Source organism: Triplophysa dalaica, chromosome 17 (assembly GCF_015846415.1).
Source record: "Triplophysa dalaica isolate WHDGS20190420 chromosome 17, ASM1584641v1, whole genome shotgun sequence".
NCBI lineage: Eukaryota > Metazoa > Chordata > Actinopteri > Cypriniformes > Nemacheilidae > Triplophysa > Triplophysa dalaica.
In genome coordinates, this window is record NC_079558.1 from 4,483,213 (window position 1) to 4,500,235 (window position 17,023).

The window sequence follows — 17,023 nt, forward strand, 5'->3', positions numbered from 1 at the left end:
GAATGGCACATACTTTGACTATCAGATTTAGCATCTTTGTCCCCATGCAGTCTCCTTACCTTATCCAGGGGCCCATCTTGATCCATACATTCCCATTTGTTCATTTCACCGCAAGAATCTTGGTCTTTGTGTGATTTCTCTCCTGTGTGATGTTGTGGGGATTTGGTACCGTGTGTCGGTTCATGGGTGATGACTTCGGTATATTGCTTTCCCACTGAGAATCATTATCAGCTTGACTCATGTGGTTCCTGAAAGACCTTGCATTGTAACTTTGAGAAACAGGTTGGGGATTGTCCATGACATGATGCTTCACCACTGCTTTCACATTTGGCTGTATTGCAGAAGACATGGAATCTGTAAATGACATTCTTGAAGTTTAGAACCTTGTAATCTAAACAATGCAGATAACTGTTCTTTTAGCTTTTGGAAATGATTTGGGTTTCTTTTGGCTAAGGGGAATGAGATCAACCTTAATGACTCTGTGCCTTTATAAATGGCAGTCTGGCACGGATCGAGCTTGTTAGGTAATGATGGCAATCCAGCGAACAGCAAGGCTGCCTGGCAGAGACAGCGAGGTACCAACATACCAACAAGATCTTCCTTCCTGAAATCTCTGAGCAAAACTTTACATCCAAGAATGAAAATAGAACCTTTGGTGCAGTTTTTTATCATACTTTATAAGTAACCGGAGAATTGGCTGCCAGTTTTAACATTAGGTTTGCGAGGCTTAAAGAAAACTTATTAGAATAAATAAGCATGTTGTCAAATGCTGAGAAAATGGTCTTCCCCTTGAGACACCAGTCATTTAAAAGTCAATGTCTGGCAAGCACAGAGAGCTTTTGTGCTGTCCTTTACAATGCTATCACCGAGAAGGCCTCACCAGACTGGCTGACCAAAAAACCGAGGGGGGTTAGCGTCTACCTGTGGATCTATAAAGCAGCTCTTGTGCTGACTAAACTGAACTTCTTAGGATTTTCACCATTTACCTGCAGAAGAACCACAAAGGAACCATTCAATCCCTCTACTAAAACATGAACTGAACCCTTCTCCAGGAACTCGAACTGGTAATGTGTAAACATTCATTCTGATTCAATTGATATGATATTGCTAACTTTAAAATAATGATAAATCATGAAATAAATATTTGTAGATCCAAGACAATCCAGGCCATGCGTGAATATGCCATTCATAAATAAGGCTTTAGTGCAAATGCAATACATAACTGATCGGCTATTTTAAGTAAATGTTTAACATTCTATCTGTTCAGTGCAATAAAATGGCAGCTGTTGGGTTTCTCTTCATTCTTCTACCTATGGCATGGGCTTGTGCACCTCAAAAAGCAGGTAAAGTGAAATATGCACAACATTTCCAATATTCCTCTCATTGTGGGTGATAGGGATGTGTATTTTAGATTAGATTAGATTAGATTCAACTTTATTGTCATTACACATATACAAGTACAGTGTAACGAAATGTAGTTTAGGTCTAACCAGAAGTACAATTAGCAAGTGCAGGATATACAGTGTGAATATATTTGGGTTTGGCTTGAGGATAATCCTTCCTAACATAGAACCGATTTGTTATCCAATTCAGATTATGTGATGGTGTCATGTTTTCCCAATGCCATCATTGCAAACGTGCCAGAGTGTCCGTACGGATGGGAGATCGGCCAGCTGTCTCTTGGCGCCGCGTGCTATACTGGAATTAACACTCCGGGTTTTTATCGTTTCACTATACCAGACCTCACACCAAAGAATAATTCTTACTGTGGCACACTCTCTGAGGTGATTTGTTTGATTTCATACTATGATCTTAATTTAACAATCTCCACATTCCTAAACATCTAAACATTTTCTGTTTCAATCTTTCTTTAAGTATGTAGGAGGCAAAGACCCACGGTACATTTTCTACAACTCAATAGTATCCAACGATTCATCCCTCACCGTCCGGAACCAGCCCGTGAACTACACCTTCAGTTGCACCTACAAAGCGGCTTATCTGGTCAACAATGCCGTGTTCAGCCAAAGGTAGACCCTTGTTACGCTGACGGCATATTTTTTAGGAGTAGATCATTTGAAGGTGCATTCTGACCGTTGACTTCCAGTGTCTTTACTAAACCCTCTGCTTCTTCCAGAGTGGCAACAGTTTATGTCAACAATGGAAGTTTAGGGTCATTTAAGTCTCAGTTGTCTATGAACGTGTTCACAGTGAGTACCACAGCTTTGCTTCATAATGTCTGTTGAAGGTCAGTGAGTGTACAAAAGTGACCCTGAACATTGGGTGGTTAAAAAAGTGAACATTTGATGGGTTTATTTCATTCGGTTATTTCTTTTCATAAGTTTGGACACACTTGAATGGATTTATATGCTTTTTCAAAACGAATGCTTGAAATAGGACAAGCATGAATAGATTGTATTATTGCAATACTCAAAATAATCAAATTAAAAGAAACTGAGGTTGCCAGGTAATGTATGCAATTTATGTTTAATTTACCATTGGATGGACATTAGTAATGTAAACTATTTGTCTGAAAGATTGTAATCAGCTTCTAGAAAGTTGATGAAAAAATATGTTAAATACAAATATTCTTTATAAATATATATATATATATATATATATATATATATATATATATATTTTTTTTTAAATAGTTACTTTTAATTATTTTAAAGGTATAGCTCACCAAAAATTAAACATTTTGGCAATATTTATTTACCCTCATGTCATTCCGAACAAGAATGACTTCACATGAACATACTTGAGAAATTTAATTTTACCTATAAAATGTTTCAGTGGCGGCCGATGTTGTTCAGTTATCAACATTTCTTCGTGTTCTGCGGAATCAAAGAATAATCATACAGGTTTGGAATAATATGAGTGTAAGTAAACATTGAAATAAATTTAATTTTCCCTTAAAATGACTATTATGACGAGTAGTGTGTCCAAACTTGTATCTGAAATACATATCTTAGCAGCTGCAGTTAACTTTTGATTCATCTTTGTGTCTTTAGAACTCAAAGTTCCTGTATGCAAAAGACGCGCCGTATATAATCGACACATCAGAGATCGGATCTGAGGTATTCATTGGCATTGAAGCTAAAGGACTGAGTAACAGGTGAATCCCTCAAAAGAAAAAAATCGAGATTTTATAAATACGCAGAAATACACAGCCAATGTAAAAGACTCTCTTTATTTATGTATTTATAGATTCAAAGTAGTGATAACAAATTGCTGGGCAACACCAACACCTTATTCAACCGACAGGAAAAGATGGACATTAATTCTGAACAGGTACCTTACAGACAATTTGTTTTAAAAGAGAACAGTCAGAATGTGATTCAATACTGCTCAGTTTATGTGTTGTGTTTGTATATCTGTTTCACAGTTGCTCTTTAGACACCACAGTCACCATATTTGAAAATGCCAAAGACAGCAGGTCCATTTTCAAGTTTAACTCGTTCCGCTTCCAGCGGCTGGAGAAAGTGTCCACCGTGTGGCTACACTGTGAGGTGCAAGTGTGCGATGGAGAAAAGCTGTTCTGTCAGCCGGTAAGTATCAATGTAATATTGCTGTTTTAAATACATTTCTGGCCACCACTGAGAGTCTTTCCAACTCGATTCCAAGACTCCATGCACCTCGAGAAGTACAGAATTCGAACCTGATCCAAATGGAGGCATCTTGACCACAGAGTTTCAAGTCAGAGGTATTTAGAGTTTGATCTCTGTGTGATTCAAGATGTATGATTTAAATTTGTGTAAAGCTTGATAACTCACATCAAGTCTGAATGTTTGCAGCACAACACTCTGCGAGTTACATGCATTTTGCAGGTTAGTCTTTACTGTAAATGTCCTAATGCTGTATAATTGTCATATACTGATAGATCACTGTACAAGCCATAACATTATAGCTGTTTAGATGATAATAAGATATTTATTTGTGTAAAAACATGTTTATTTATTAGTTTTATCTATTTAAAGTGACTTCTGTTTTGTGGTACTTAAGTTTCGTTCTCTATCTCCTCTGTTTTTCAGGCCCATTTGTGTGTCTACTGTCCATACTTCTATTAAATGAGTTCTTAGGGTACTTCAGTTTGTAATGGGGCCAAATGCGTGTCACTTCAAAATGCAATGAAACACACCTTTGCACTCTTACAATTACATACAAATACCTAAATATAGACACTCATACACAGCATCTATACTGTACGTGTGTCTCAGGGAGTGTATCGACACATGCCTTCAATTGCTTTTTTATCGTTTCTGCTTGTGTTTAGTGCTCCTAACGTAAATATTGGTACTGTAGATCAAGAAAATAATCTCTAAAGCATTTACTATAACATTTTGCATTTTAGATTAAAGGGACAGTTGACCTAAAAACTAAAATTCCGTGAGTAGGCCTCAATGATGGCAGAAATATCATTTTTGGATGCAATTACTAGGAACAATTATTCTTGATTTCTTTTTGATTTGTATGTGTAAAAATGTTTGAAATATTTTAGTAATTAAATACTTTTAAAGACTAAGTCTTGACCTTGTTGCAATTGTTGTACCTGCTTATCTGATATCCAAATACATATGAATGGGGGTGAGACTACATTTCAGGTACAGTAAGTGTGTGCATTTCCGACATTTTAGCAACCCCCGTGCTCCTCTGGATTGTTCTTCTCTCTTTATTCTCTGCATCCCTTGTTGAGGCTACTTTGGTTTTCTCCTGTTTAGACGTAATAGGACAAGACTGTCCACACACATGTCAGGTCTCATTATAGATTCGTTGTTTCTCAATAAGGGTGCAACAAGCATAAAATGAAGAATGATGATTTTAAGTGGGTAAATACTTACATCTGATGCTGATTTGTTACTTGAATCACATTCCTGCTCAGTAGGAGGGAACTTACATCCTGTTTTGTTTTTCAACCAGAAAGTCTTTTGAGTTCCTTTTCCCTAAAAAACGCAGATACGATTAGAAGACGTTGCATTACAATATATGCTTGTGTAGCTATGGGCCCAAAATAAAAATACTTGGATATGTTGTACAATTACAATATACTTAAAATGTATACACGTCATTGCATTACATAACAAAATATATCACATTTTGCAGCATTTGCTGTGATTTCTCATGACAAACCTAACAAACTTTTGTGAGTTATTTTGCAGAAAGTATTTTTATATTTCTTTGAAAGAAATTCTAGGTTATACAATGCAAAGGCCTAAGTGTTTAAATCCGTTTAGGGGCCACTGTGAAACAAAAATGCAGCATTGGTTTAACCTTGATCTCGATATCGCCTCTCTCTTCCAGTTCAAAGTTTCCAGTTTGAAGGAGAATATCTGAAGTGCTTTGAGAGATGTGGATTCTCAGTGCTGAAAAAACATTTGTGCAAATATCAAAGTAAAGCTTTTGTTGTAAATATAGTCAACCGTAGTATAGTCACCCGGCTACTGTAATAAAAAATAAAAAACATCCTTACGAAGACTGTTGCTTTCCATTCTGGAAGCTGTGTTCACTGTATCCCCAAACAAACAGTACCTGGGCATCGTACTACCCACAACTCCAGCAACCACTGGACCTGAAAAGAACAGAAAATGACTACCCTTCGTACAAATCCCTGTACAGTATATACGCCTATAATTCTTGCGTACCAGAATTGATCCCAATCCGTAGGGCAAGTTTCTCAGTTGGCAAATGCCTTATTCTGAACCTTTGTATGGCAGAGAGGAAGTGGAGGGCCATAGTAGATATCTCATCAGCGTGGGTATTATTAGGGATAGGTAGCCCACCGGCTACCATATATGCATCTCCTATCGTCTCCACCTACAAGAAAAATATCAATTCAGAATGTGAAAAAAGTCGGAGACGATGGTCGAGTGGTTCGGCCTTCGAAATATGGCGCCGGTGCGCCCTGGGCGACCCGATTTCGAATCCTGGCTCATGGTCCTTTCCCTGACCCCACACCCTCTCACTCATCCACTTCACTTCCTGTACTCTCTTAAATAACTGTAAAAACAAATCTTAAAAAATAATATATATTTTTGTGTATTTAAAGTGATTTACCTGGATTTTTCATCTTCATTCAATGATTACGCCATATTTTACATCATACTGCAAACCTTCATGTGTATTTAAAGGGATTGTTCACACAAACATTTATCTTTTCCCATCATTTACTTACCCTCACATCATTCCCTACTTTTTCTTCTGCACAACACAGAAGAAGCCATTTTAAAGAAAGCTGGTATGCAAACAACACCGGCACCTATCAACATCAATTGTTAGGGCACAAAACCAATGCCATTTCTCAATGTTCTTTTGTGTTCCACAGAAGAAAGAATCATATACAGGTTTCGATTGACAAGAGGATGAATGAATGATGACAGAATGTTTATTTTTGGGAGAACAACACACCTAAACCCCAATTTTAATTGATATCCACCACCCAATGGATATCATGTTGCTTCGTGTACCTTATAGACATCATACAGCTGGATGATCTCATCAAACATGCTATAGAGGTCATTGAGCAGTGTGACCACCTCCAGAGCTGAGCTGATGGAGCACATGGTGGTAAAACCCACAATGTCAGAGAAAAAGATGGACACCATGTCATAACTTTTAGGCTCCACTGATTTTCCAGCCATTAGCTGCTCCGCAATATACCTGTAAGAACATGTTAGTCATTATTATGTATCCAATGCATACAGTTTCCATCTTCCACATATGGAAAACAAAAATATTTTTGACTTCTTTCTGGGAACCATTATATTATTGATATTAGCTTTATATTGATGCAATGTAAAATTGACTATTGAATCAATAAATAAAACTCAAGTAAAAAAACTCGTTTTCAAATGTTTTATACCGGCTAAATATAACACTAGTATCGTGATGATTCAATATACCTGGGCAGCATGCTAGAGAGAAGTTTATCAGCTCTGCTTTTTTCTGCCGTGAGCTGATTGGTTCTCTCCTCCACTACCTCTTCCAGATGATTGGCATATTTCTCAAGTTTGCTAACCATGTTGTCCAGGATGTTGGCATGACTGGAACATAAATAAAACAGTCCAATGTAAATGAAAGTGCAATGCATTTATGAGTATTAAAATCACCGGACACAGATAGGAAAGGTTTTGCCTTGAGTTTATACCTTTCAGGGATGGCCTTACGGAGGCTTCTTCTGATATTGGTAAACGGGGGTCTGTGTTCTGGGTTCTCACTCCAGCAGGCCTTTAGCAGAGGGATCAGGCGTTCATCACAGATATCAGCAGACAGGGTGGGTCTGAGGAGCTCCTCGGACATAGGAGTCCTTACCTGCTTGATAATCTCTATTGAATATAATACAGCTAAATTAAATAAAAAGCTCAATTAAAAAAGTGTAAAACTAACTTTTATAGCTTCTGGGTTTTCCGATATTGTTGCCGATATTGAGATACAGTGGGATTCAAGTTCTGAGTCTACATTAAAACTGTGGGACTCAAAATTGAATTTAAATCTGGATATACAGTATATAGAAAGTTTCATAAAAAAAATATTTTCAGCAAAATACTAAGAAAATTCTGTAATTTGTGAATATTAAATAAAATAAAAGCATTGTTGCGCCCACTGTATGTCAATAGAACTGCAAAGACATTAGACAGATACAAGTCTTACCTTTTGGTTCCAGATGAATGTCGTGGTACGGGCTCACCTCTGTACTATACATTAGCTCTCGCATTATTATTGCAAAGCTATAGACGTCTCCTTTCTGCGTGCCATTGAATGGGTAATAAACCTCTCTCAAAAACTCTGGCGCAGTCCAGAACATCTCTTCATATTTTGGATTATCAAGCGGGATTAATCTGTATTTAGTTCCATGTTTAAATTCCCACAGACCAAAGCCGGACAGTTTGATCTGCAATCTGCTGTCCACCAGACACGTACTGGGTTTCAGATTTCCATGAGACTTTAAACTGCTTTTGTGTATGTACTCCATACCCTGCAGAAGACACATCACAAATAATGTGTTTTTTTATCTGTAGTTGTTCGCAGAATGTGAAAACATGAAAATCAGTCAAAATAACAAAAATGATGCAGTGTTTTTTGCAGACCTGCAATACTATAAAACCTTTTTAACACAATACTACTGTTTAATGAAGACAGCTTTTATGCATCTTTACATAACTGTTGGGTGTCTTTCACTCCTGATGTTAACTTGTGTCGGATTCAAAATAAACTGGAAAGGAATGAGTTCGATATATGTAGAAATACTGATTTACATTTTTTTCTTTTAATTCTATCTGGATGTATAACATATTCTGTGGAAATGGACAGCGTAACAATAAAACATCATACTCACATTAACAATATCATAGGCAAAGGATATTTTGAACATCGAGTCCAGTTCAATCTCGCTGTTCCCAAGAACATCCTGATGTTTTTAAATAAGAAAAACAGACACAGTGAGGAACTGATGATAGACTTACAAAAGAAGCTTCAAAGCGACTAACAATACGTGCATTCAAGCTTTTGAGTAAATTTAGCTCTTTCCTAGAGCAGCGCCGCCATGCTTTACTCGTTAAACTCAGTTTCCCATTTCATTTAAGTTTCAGAAATCAATCCCAATTAAATAATCCTAAATAAATAATAAATAATGATATACCTTCAGACTTCCCTTCTTGCAGTACTGCATAACAATACAGATGTTTGGTGGCTCAATACACACACCGAAGAACTGGAACAGGTTCTCATGTTTCAATTCTCTTAACTGCAGAATAAATAAACTGATGCTTTAAATATTTGACCTGTGGGAATCTCCAAAAGGTGATTGGCACACAAATAAACACTGAATACTTACCATGTTAAACTCAGCAATAACAGACGGTTTCTTGATGTTGGTGAGGATTTGATTTTTCAAGTATTTTATGCCCACCTCGTTCCCCTGCACCACCAGCACACAGACCAAATTTGATACAGTAATTTATGACTTCTGCATTGTGATCTTTCAGTATATGTTTTTGTAAGTTACTCCATTAACATATGCTGTACACTGTGATGTACCTGATAGAGGCCGATAGTAGTGTAGATGGCTTCTTTTCCACTTCCTCTGAAACTGCAGCTGTTTGAGGAGATGATGGACTGAGATCCTCCGCTTCCACCTTTGCTTGGTGTGGTGTTAACAGACAGTGTTTGTGTTCCCTGTTAAACAAGTCTATATTTATTTCTCTAGGGCTTTTCACAGTTTTTCATTATTGCAGTATGTGTCTGGGGGTATAATGTGGATGTGTGTCTTCGTACTTTGGGCTCTCTGAGGATGGTTATGTCGCTGTAGTCGATGAGCCACCAGTTGGACTCTTCCAGGCGGGTTTGTAGGTGGAATTTCTGCAAGGTCAGCAGTGTGATCAAGGCTACTGCCAGCACTCCAAACACAGGCAGAACCACCAACAGTACTACAAGAGGTATCTCTAGAATAGAGTCACAGGGATAGTATTTTCAGAATGTGAAATTACTGTTTATATGGATCATATAAACAGTGCATCATGAATGACCCTAGTCACAATATTGTCAATTTTGCACCGTGTCACATTTTTGTCATGTCATCTATTGTCTAGTACGTATCATTTTTTGCTATTTTTGTATAAGATGATGTCTATTGTAGCCTATTCTGTCTTGTCTATAGTCTGTTGCGAAGCATTCTTTTTGTATGTTGTACACATAAAAAACTAACTTTGGAAAACCTTTTAAAATGAAGTATAATTATGTACCATAGTTTAAAAATATTACCATTTTCTAACCATTCACAGTGTTCATTATTAAAACCACAGGATGGATTATCTGATGGAGGTTTTCCGATTGGCCAGAAGAGATTTGAAAACCTTGACGTGGGTCTGCAAAACAGAAAAATCTTAATATATAATACACATTATATATCATTTTAGCGTTAAACTTTCTGTATCAGTAACGCTAACATATGTAATGTTTACTTGATCATTTTTGTATGACTGTCAAAGTCTAAAATAGGGACAAATTTGATGAAATCTTCAGTTTTCTGCAGGTCATATACTGAATAGTCCAGGTTCCTTTCTCCATATTCATCAAAGTGAACCAGACCAGAAGCCCCTGTTGAAAAAAGTCATTTTTCTTATTTATAATTTTTTCTATTATTATAGTTTAGCAAAAGTTGTTCAAACCTGCATACCATAGAATCTGATGCTGGTCCTATCTCTGAGTTTCTGGAGAATCTCTCGTCCGTGCCGGATATCTTTACCAGTTTTTAAAGCCTCTTTTAAACCCATAGCATACAGCAGCACTGAGTCGTGTAAATAAGCTGCGTAGGAGCTTACCTAGAAGTCAAATAGTATATGACAAATGACGAGCTGCGATGAAATCAATATACATTGTTTTTTTAGTAAACTATGCTGACCTCTTTTTCCGAGGACAGGTTACTGAAAAATGGGGCTCCTTTTAACCTCTCATAAGCCTGCTCGAAGAAGTCATAATAGTCATAGCCATCATAGGACTTCTGGGCAAATACAAACACCATGTCAAAGGCCTTCAGCATTGTTTGATTGGTTTGATCCACATCAGATTTCCACAGATTATCCTAAACAGTGGATTAAAAGAACCAAATTAATAAATGTGAACTAGATGCAGGCAAACTCTTATGGTCAAAGTATAAGATAATTCAGCACATTTTATCAGTATTATAATATAATATAATAAAGGCACGGTTTCACAGACAAGATTTAGATTAAGCCTGGACTGTTTTAGTAACAAGTCCTAGTTAAAATAGGATATTTAGATTGCTTTTATAAAAATACCTTAGTAAAAAAAAACAGGCAACTGGAGTCAATTTTGAGACAAAACAATGGTACAGATATGCCAGGGCAAGTTATTTTTAGTTAAGACAACTGAAACAATTATTTTAGTCTGGGTCTAGCCTTAAGCCTTGTCTGTGAAACCGTGCAAATATGTAATATGTAATAACATAAAATCTGTAATTTATCTAATAATACTAGTATAAATATAATATAATCATAAAATCACATAATTAAAAGACAGTTAGTAAAGAGAATTATGTTTTTATTTTAGAACAATATGCTTTAGCATGAATATAGTACATATAGCATGACCTCTCATACTGTACCTCATTGCTTATAAAGTTATTTCTGTACCTTAAAAATAGTTTCTACAAAAAACAACATATTATGAACATTCTTTCTTTTACATTTTTATTAAAAACATTTTTAAGTTTACAGTTATAAGTTTAAATAGACCTGGCTCTTAAATGTATCATATGGCCTTCTTTGGAAGGGAATATTTGTATATTTCTTTATATTTCTTAGTGTAAAAAGATGTCTCTCAACAACATACAGTTACAGTCGGAAAGGGGTCATATATCCAAAGACGTGCAGAACAGAGGGGGGGGGGGGGGTGACGAAATACGTCACTTCCACTCAGTAATAAAGAAGGGGCAAAATGGCATCGCTGAGCTCTCAGAAGTTCGAACTTTTACTCGAGTAATTTTATCTCAGCATCCCTACACTACTTGCAGAATGACGCCGTCTTAACCGGCAATGCAAGCACAATGCATATGGTTTCCGTGAATTTACGCAAAAAGGATGAATAAACACAATGGATTTATATATTTTTGACGATGAATATTGATGTCTCGCCAATGTTAGCTGATGTTGCATGAATTTCTTTAAAATACAAAGTAAAGTACTGTAAACCCTGATGTTACACACACCGGTACCGTAGGTGGCGATATAGACCCAACGTGTTGGTTGCGACCCGCCATTCAAAGGCAAGAAGAAGGTGAAAAACTTTGTTGATCGTAATTTACTGTTACTTGCAGTTATTGCGTTTTGGAAAATTACTTTGTGTTTTTTACTCAAAACAAATAAAACTTAATTTTGTGGGAATAATTCAACATTTTACTGTGGTTGTTTTGTATATTATTTTGCTATAAATATAAAATTCCTAAATTATTTATATTGTCCACATTTTTCATTTTTATAAAAAAATATTTAATTGATGTTTCATTTATTTTTCACTTCTAACTATTATAATGTTTACTTTCTTAATACAAACCTGGAAGCAATGTATGAATTTAGTAACATTAAAGGTTTAAATAACAATTAAACAATATTTTCCTAGCATTAAAACATTAGAAGTATTTATTGACATTAAAACTGCGCCGTTTCATAAATGACTTCCGGGTTAGGTGACGTATAATTGCTCAGGCTTTGAGTGGAGATGAATTTCCGCTTTTGAGTGGAGCTCCAAAGTCGCCCTGGTTCTATTGAAATAGACAATGCAATTAAAAATGTATGCTTGCTTGGAAAAAATTACATACACAAATGTAAAGTTACAGGCTCTAGCGCTTATATTATTGTTTTTTGTAAAAAAATAAGAAAGGATTAGAATTAAAACTCTCAAAATATTGAATGTGCTCCTCAAGGAAAAGTACTATGCTTAATTGACTCTGTCAGGAACACAACATCTGTTTAAAAGCAAAGCTGGTTTGGTTATAATCCTCGTTTCTTTCTTCTTTTTTTTTATTTTATTATTTTTCATTTTATTTATTTTTTGTTTGGGATTTATGTTATACTGAAATGTCTCATTGATAATAGAAATTTACGATGAACAGTTTTATCGTGGATGTAATGTAATATACTAAAATACTATGTTATTGTATTTGTATTATGTATTTTGTTTGAGGCATAAAAATAAAAATAATAGAGTGGCCCATCGGCTGCAGCCAGCTCCTATTGCCTCGAACTTCCGCTGTAAACACAGGTATGCGGCGAAAACAAAACACTCTTCTTGTTCGGGCTCCAGTTGGCAAATGCATGAAAATATTCTCCACAACAGAACGAATAGTCCCATGTCCGCTGTCGTTTAAGATTTCCCTGACCTACACTACAATCTTAAATTCGGCGCTTAGCATCTACGTCACGGCTCTCAGCCCGCCCTCTGTTCGTTGGTTGGACGGCTGGGCGGAGCCCGAGGTAATCTGGGAGTGGGTTTGCTCAATCAGACTGAGTACAAAAGCAAATTTAAATTGAGCGGAAGTACGAAGTCTGACGTAGTCAGGCTAATGGATCAGCTGAGGGTCTGTGAATTTATGACCCCAATTTTCCCTCAAGTTATTTTTATAACAAGTAAGAAAACCTATTTGGCATTATTTCTCGAAAATATTTCTATATTGTTTAAGTGTGTCACCTGCTTTTTTTGTTTGCTAACCAGTAACTCACCAATTTGGCACTGACCTCAAACTGTTGAACAAGTAGGAAAACATAATCTCCATTCATCAGCCCCTGTTTCTGAGCCTCTATCATCAGAGAAGTGGAGTCTCCAGCATTAGCCAGCACAACTACCACTGTAACACATACATGTAAAGACACACACGACCATGTCAAACACAATAGGCAACAATGCAAGATAATTGTTTATTGCAGGTAAACTCAATTTCTTCATCAATGGCTTAATAAGCAACAGACCATAAGGGAACAAGGACATGATTCATTTGTGATTTGACAGACGTGTAAACCCCATGAAGATATTAAAAGAACAGTAAGATAAGGAGCATTAATGGCTCACCTCTCGCTACCTTTGAAATCTGTTGTAAGTTTCTGTGTGCCAGTTCTAGGTCACTGGTGTCAAACTTAATAGCAGCAGTCACGGTTACTTTAGCTCTGAGCTGCTGTTCCACGTTCTTCCAAAGAGCATCAACATTGTCCCACGTGTTTGTGTCCGTGCCCCCTCCGATCATCCCAACGTGCTTCCAACCAAAGAATTCAAGCGTTTTAATCAGGATTTCCCCGACCCTTTTAAGTGGTGGTACTATTTTTATGTAAGTGTCGTACACCTGAATATTATCCATTTTCTGTGTCTGGCCAACAAAGCCGAACATTGGAATGTTCCATGTGGATGCCATGAGCCCAGTGACCTATGTTGAGATATGAGAAGGAAATTGCATTATTCTTCCTTCTTAAAATGCTTTCATGTAATTGTATGTAATGTATATCTATGGCCATTTTGAGTCGTCAGAGCTTTATAGAAATCCATATAGGCCTAACTGATACATTTTTTTTAATTACTTACACAACGAATCGCTAATGGACTTTTCGTACAAGTCCTTAAAAAAAATTCAGAAACGTATTTTAATTTAGGAATGCATTTAATGGTCTCATTGTTTCCATTGTGTCTCCAGTGTCTCCTCACTATGTTAAAAATGCACATTTAAATAAAGAATCAGCATATTATTAAATCTACTTGAATTTTATTAAGCTCTTCCTAATGCACGACAATTCTAAATAGCTTTAAAAAAACATTACAGTACATACGTTTTCTGTATTAAAAAAGTATGAAAACAAACTTACCTCAGCCTCCTCAGGACATGGCGGTCCAAACAGAGCCGCCACGTTTTGGTTCATAACTTGTTCGATGAAAAAACGGAGCGAAGTCTTTGCATTACAATCTGTATCCACGTACACAAAATCAAAGGTGAAATTTCCACTCAGAGCTGGATTTGAGTTGATCTTGTCTATGGCTATCTGCATGGCAGAACCCAACCTAAGCAAACTGAATGGGTAGGAAATGTTCTGTGGAGCTTGGAGTCCAACAGTGATCTTTAACTGGCTCGGTTTGTTGCAAGTAACTACATTTGTAAGAGCAGAAAAAGAAACATAGATCAGCACCCACCATGGTGTGGGTCCACGTGTCTCTAAATGTAGTCCTCCTGTCATCCTACCTGCAAGAAACACACACTGATCGGCTTTCAGACATACAGAGAGATTTAAATGGATTCGGCCTTCCCTAGGGAAATTAATTTTAATCAAAGGTTTCTCTGGAGAAAGAGCACTTAACACCTATACCTGTATAGTGTATGGTTTCATCCAATTTTCACTTTCGTTTAGCATCTTGGCCATTTAAAATTTAGCTTCACATGAACTTTTTGAAGTTTTAACTTTTTTTTTTTTTTTTTTAATTGAGGATTGAGAAATGACACCTGTCTAATTCTCAGTTTTATAATAAAAAAACTAGTAATTTTATTTAAAGCGACCCTAACACGCACGATTTCTGCCAATCTTATATTAATCTTGAGTCCCTATAGAGTAGCATTGCATACTTCGTATCTTTGAAAAGCATTTACATTTATGCATTTGGCAAACGCTTTTATCCAAAGCGTCTTACATTGCATTAACCTATACATTTATTCTTAGGTATGTGCAATCCCCTGGGATCGAACCCACAACCTTGCTCTTACCACTGAGCTACAGGAAAGCATTTAGTTTGATCACATTAATAAAAGATAGATACGTGCGGGGGGGAGGGGTGGGCTGAACTCAAGAACGTGCGCAGCAGAGCACCCATTGCCAACTAAACACAGATATCAGTTTTACTCACGGCATGCGGTTCATGTCTGGCATCTTTTAGTGCTGGGACGACTCCATATTTTATTTTCAAACGATTTGCAAATCCAGCATTACATCCACCGTTTATATGACATTCATCACCCAAATGCAGTGAACAAACAATCACCTGAACTTTGTGAACGTATTCTATCTCTCTCTCCTTAACACAAGTGAAAGTGACATCTGCCATGGTCCTTTTCCTGCTCTCCTTGCAGCCGTGTAATACATAAATAAATAAAATATTTGACCTTTGATGAAATTTTGACCTCTTTTCGTTTCTCTTTATGAAAAAACTTTTTTCTGTAAAAAATGTAAATTTATGTTATGTTTTAGGTTATTCCGTTACATATTTACATATTAATGCAAAATATTATTTATAAATGTTACAGTCACATGGCCTCTGCGGCGGGCCTTGGCCAAAGAAAGTGGCGATAAGTTCAAGACCTTCAGTATTACACGAGAATACACTATGCATAGAGCCCATTTGTTAAAGAGTAACTTTTACAATGTCCTTAAAGAGTAACTATTACAATGTCTTTAAAATTACATTTCATGCAGTGTGTAATGTTACTTTTTGTGAATTTAAGCAGTCTGTCTAGTTGTAAATCCAAAAGTCAACGGATAAAAAAAATTTGGCATGGGAAAAAAGAAGTCGTCTATCATTCTAATTTCATGCGAACCAGTCGTCTATCATTCTAATTTCAGTTCCGGGTCAAATTTGCGTCATTGATGTAATGCCTGCCTAAATTCCATTTGCGATACTGCGACGCTGTACGCAGATGACCAATCACAGACGACTAGACCATCTGACCAATCAGGCTGACAGGGCTCACCTGTTTTTGCCAAGTGGTTGATATCCTTAGGACAACATCATGTTGTCCCTGGGACAACATTTAAATCAACCAATCAGATTTCAGAAATAAGTTTACAGTTTATTTTAAATGTAATCTTCCAACCAGGATGAGGTGCGTCTAGAGTCTAGGTCATTGGTTTTCACTTATCATTTCGCTCTGATTTCAGGGGTAAGTTATGGTTAGGGTTGGGGTTTGGTGTGGGTTTAGGTTTTATTTACAAAAATGTTGTCTTTAGGTCAACAAAATATGTTGTCCTGAGCACATCAACCACTTGGCAAAATCAGGTTGAGTAGGCTGACAGAAAGGAGGGGATTAAACAGATGAATCGCTGAACGAATCATTTGAGAGTCAGTCAAGAAGTAAGGTAATAATAACTGCCTATTATTAGAAAGTGAAAATGTTTTTACACTTTGTATGTACCTCCATAAACCAAAGTAGGACCGTAAAAATCACAACATATTTCATCTTTAGCAGTTAGCTTCTGAGATTAAAAGTCCCAATGCACCAGCAATCAATCAACAATCATCTTTTATGAATTTATCTCAAATATGTTCTCAATCTGAAAATGACAGCTCACCAACAATATGAGGTTTTCCTCTTTTCACTCAAGTTTCCTCATGTTTTACGTGATAACCTTTGCGTATGTTTCCTTTGTAAGTGCTACTTCAACTTTGACCTAAATTGGAATTCAATAGGTCTGAAGCTTTGAAGGTTTCCATTCATTTAATTTCATGTCTATTCTCAGAACAGATTACAAAATCCAAAGGTGCCTCCATT

General features: G+C 36.5%; 2 protein-coding genes across 2 annotated transcripts; one reads left to right on the forward strand and one right to left on the reverse strand.

The window, feature by feature from the left end:
• The first annotated feature begins 928 nt into the window (after positions 1-928).
• tectb (tectorin beta) lies at positions 929-4,373 on the forward strand. The gene is made up of 11 exons (XM_056771587.1): positions 929-1,064; positions 1,268-1,343; positions 1,594-1,784; positions 1,876-2,027; positions 2,135-2,207; positions 3,012-3,115; positions 3,208-3,291; positions 3,386-3,548; positions 3,625-3,703; positions 3,795-3,827; positions 4,032-4,373. Exons 2-11 carry the CDS (start codon positions 1,277-1,279, stop codon positions 4,094-4,096), a joined length of 1,011 nt encoding a protein of 336 aa, XP_056627565.1. The 5' UTR covers positions 929-1,064; positions 1,268-1,276; the 3' UTR covers positions 4,097-4,373.
• gucy2g (guanylate cyclase 2g) lies at positions 4,365-14,723 on the reverse strand. The gene is made up of 21 exons (XM_056771586.1): positions 14,358-14,723; positions 13,576-13,924; positions 13,230-13,354; positions 10,394-10,573; positions 10,169-10,313; positions 9,954-10,089; positions 9,754-9,857; positions 9,268-9,434; positions 9,031-9,168; positions 8,828-8,911; positions 8,633-8,737; positions 8,330-8,401; positions 7,645-7,969; positions 7,142-7,319; positions 6,897-7,037; positions 6,462-6,654; positions 5,640-5,811; positions 5,468-5,566; positions 5,269-5,360; positions 4,839-4,940; positions 4,365-4,734 (listed from the first exon to the last, which is right to left on the reverse strand). The coding sequence occupies exons 1-21, from the start codon at positions 14,721-14,723 to the stop codon at positions 4,591-4,593; spliced, it is 3,417 nt and encodes a 1,138-aa protein (XP_056627564.1). The 3' UTR covers positions 4,365-4,590.
• Between the last annotated feature and the right edge of the window lie 2,300 nt (positions 14,724-17,023).

What these genes read in the sequence shown, in the direction of transcription:
- gucy2g (XM_056771586.1), bottom strand. Translation starts at nt 14,723, where the DNA reads ATGACAGGAGGACTACATTTAGAGACACGTGGACCCACACCATGGTGG. An exon ending in CTGTGAATGGTTAGAAAATG is followed by an intron (nt 9,435 to 9,753) that starts GTAATATTTTTA and finishes ACTCTATTCTAG; the next exon opens with AGATACCTCTTGTAGTACTG. An exon ending in GCAAGAAGGGAAGTCTGAAG is followed by an intron (nt 8,402 to 8,632) that starts GTATATCATTAT and finishes TAAAAACATCAG; the next exon opens with GATGTTCTTGGGAACAGCGA.
- tectb (XM_056771587.1), top strand. Translation starts at nt 1,277, where the DNA reads ATGGCAGCTGTTGGGTTTCTCTTCATTCTTCTACCTATGGCATGGGCT. An exon ending in AAAAGCTGTTCTGTCAGCCG is followed by an intron (nt 3,549 to 3,624) that starts GTAAGTATCAAT and finishes CTCGATTCCAAG; the next exon opens with ACTCCATGCACCTCGAGAAG. An exon ending in CACAGAGTTTCAAGTCAGAG is followed by an intron (nt 3,704 to 3,794) that starts GTATTTAGAGTT and finishes GAATGTTTGCAG; the next exon opens with CACAACACTCTGCGAGTTAC.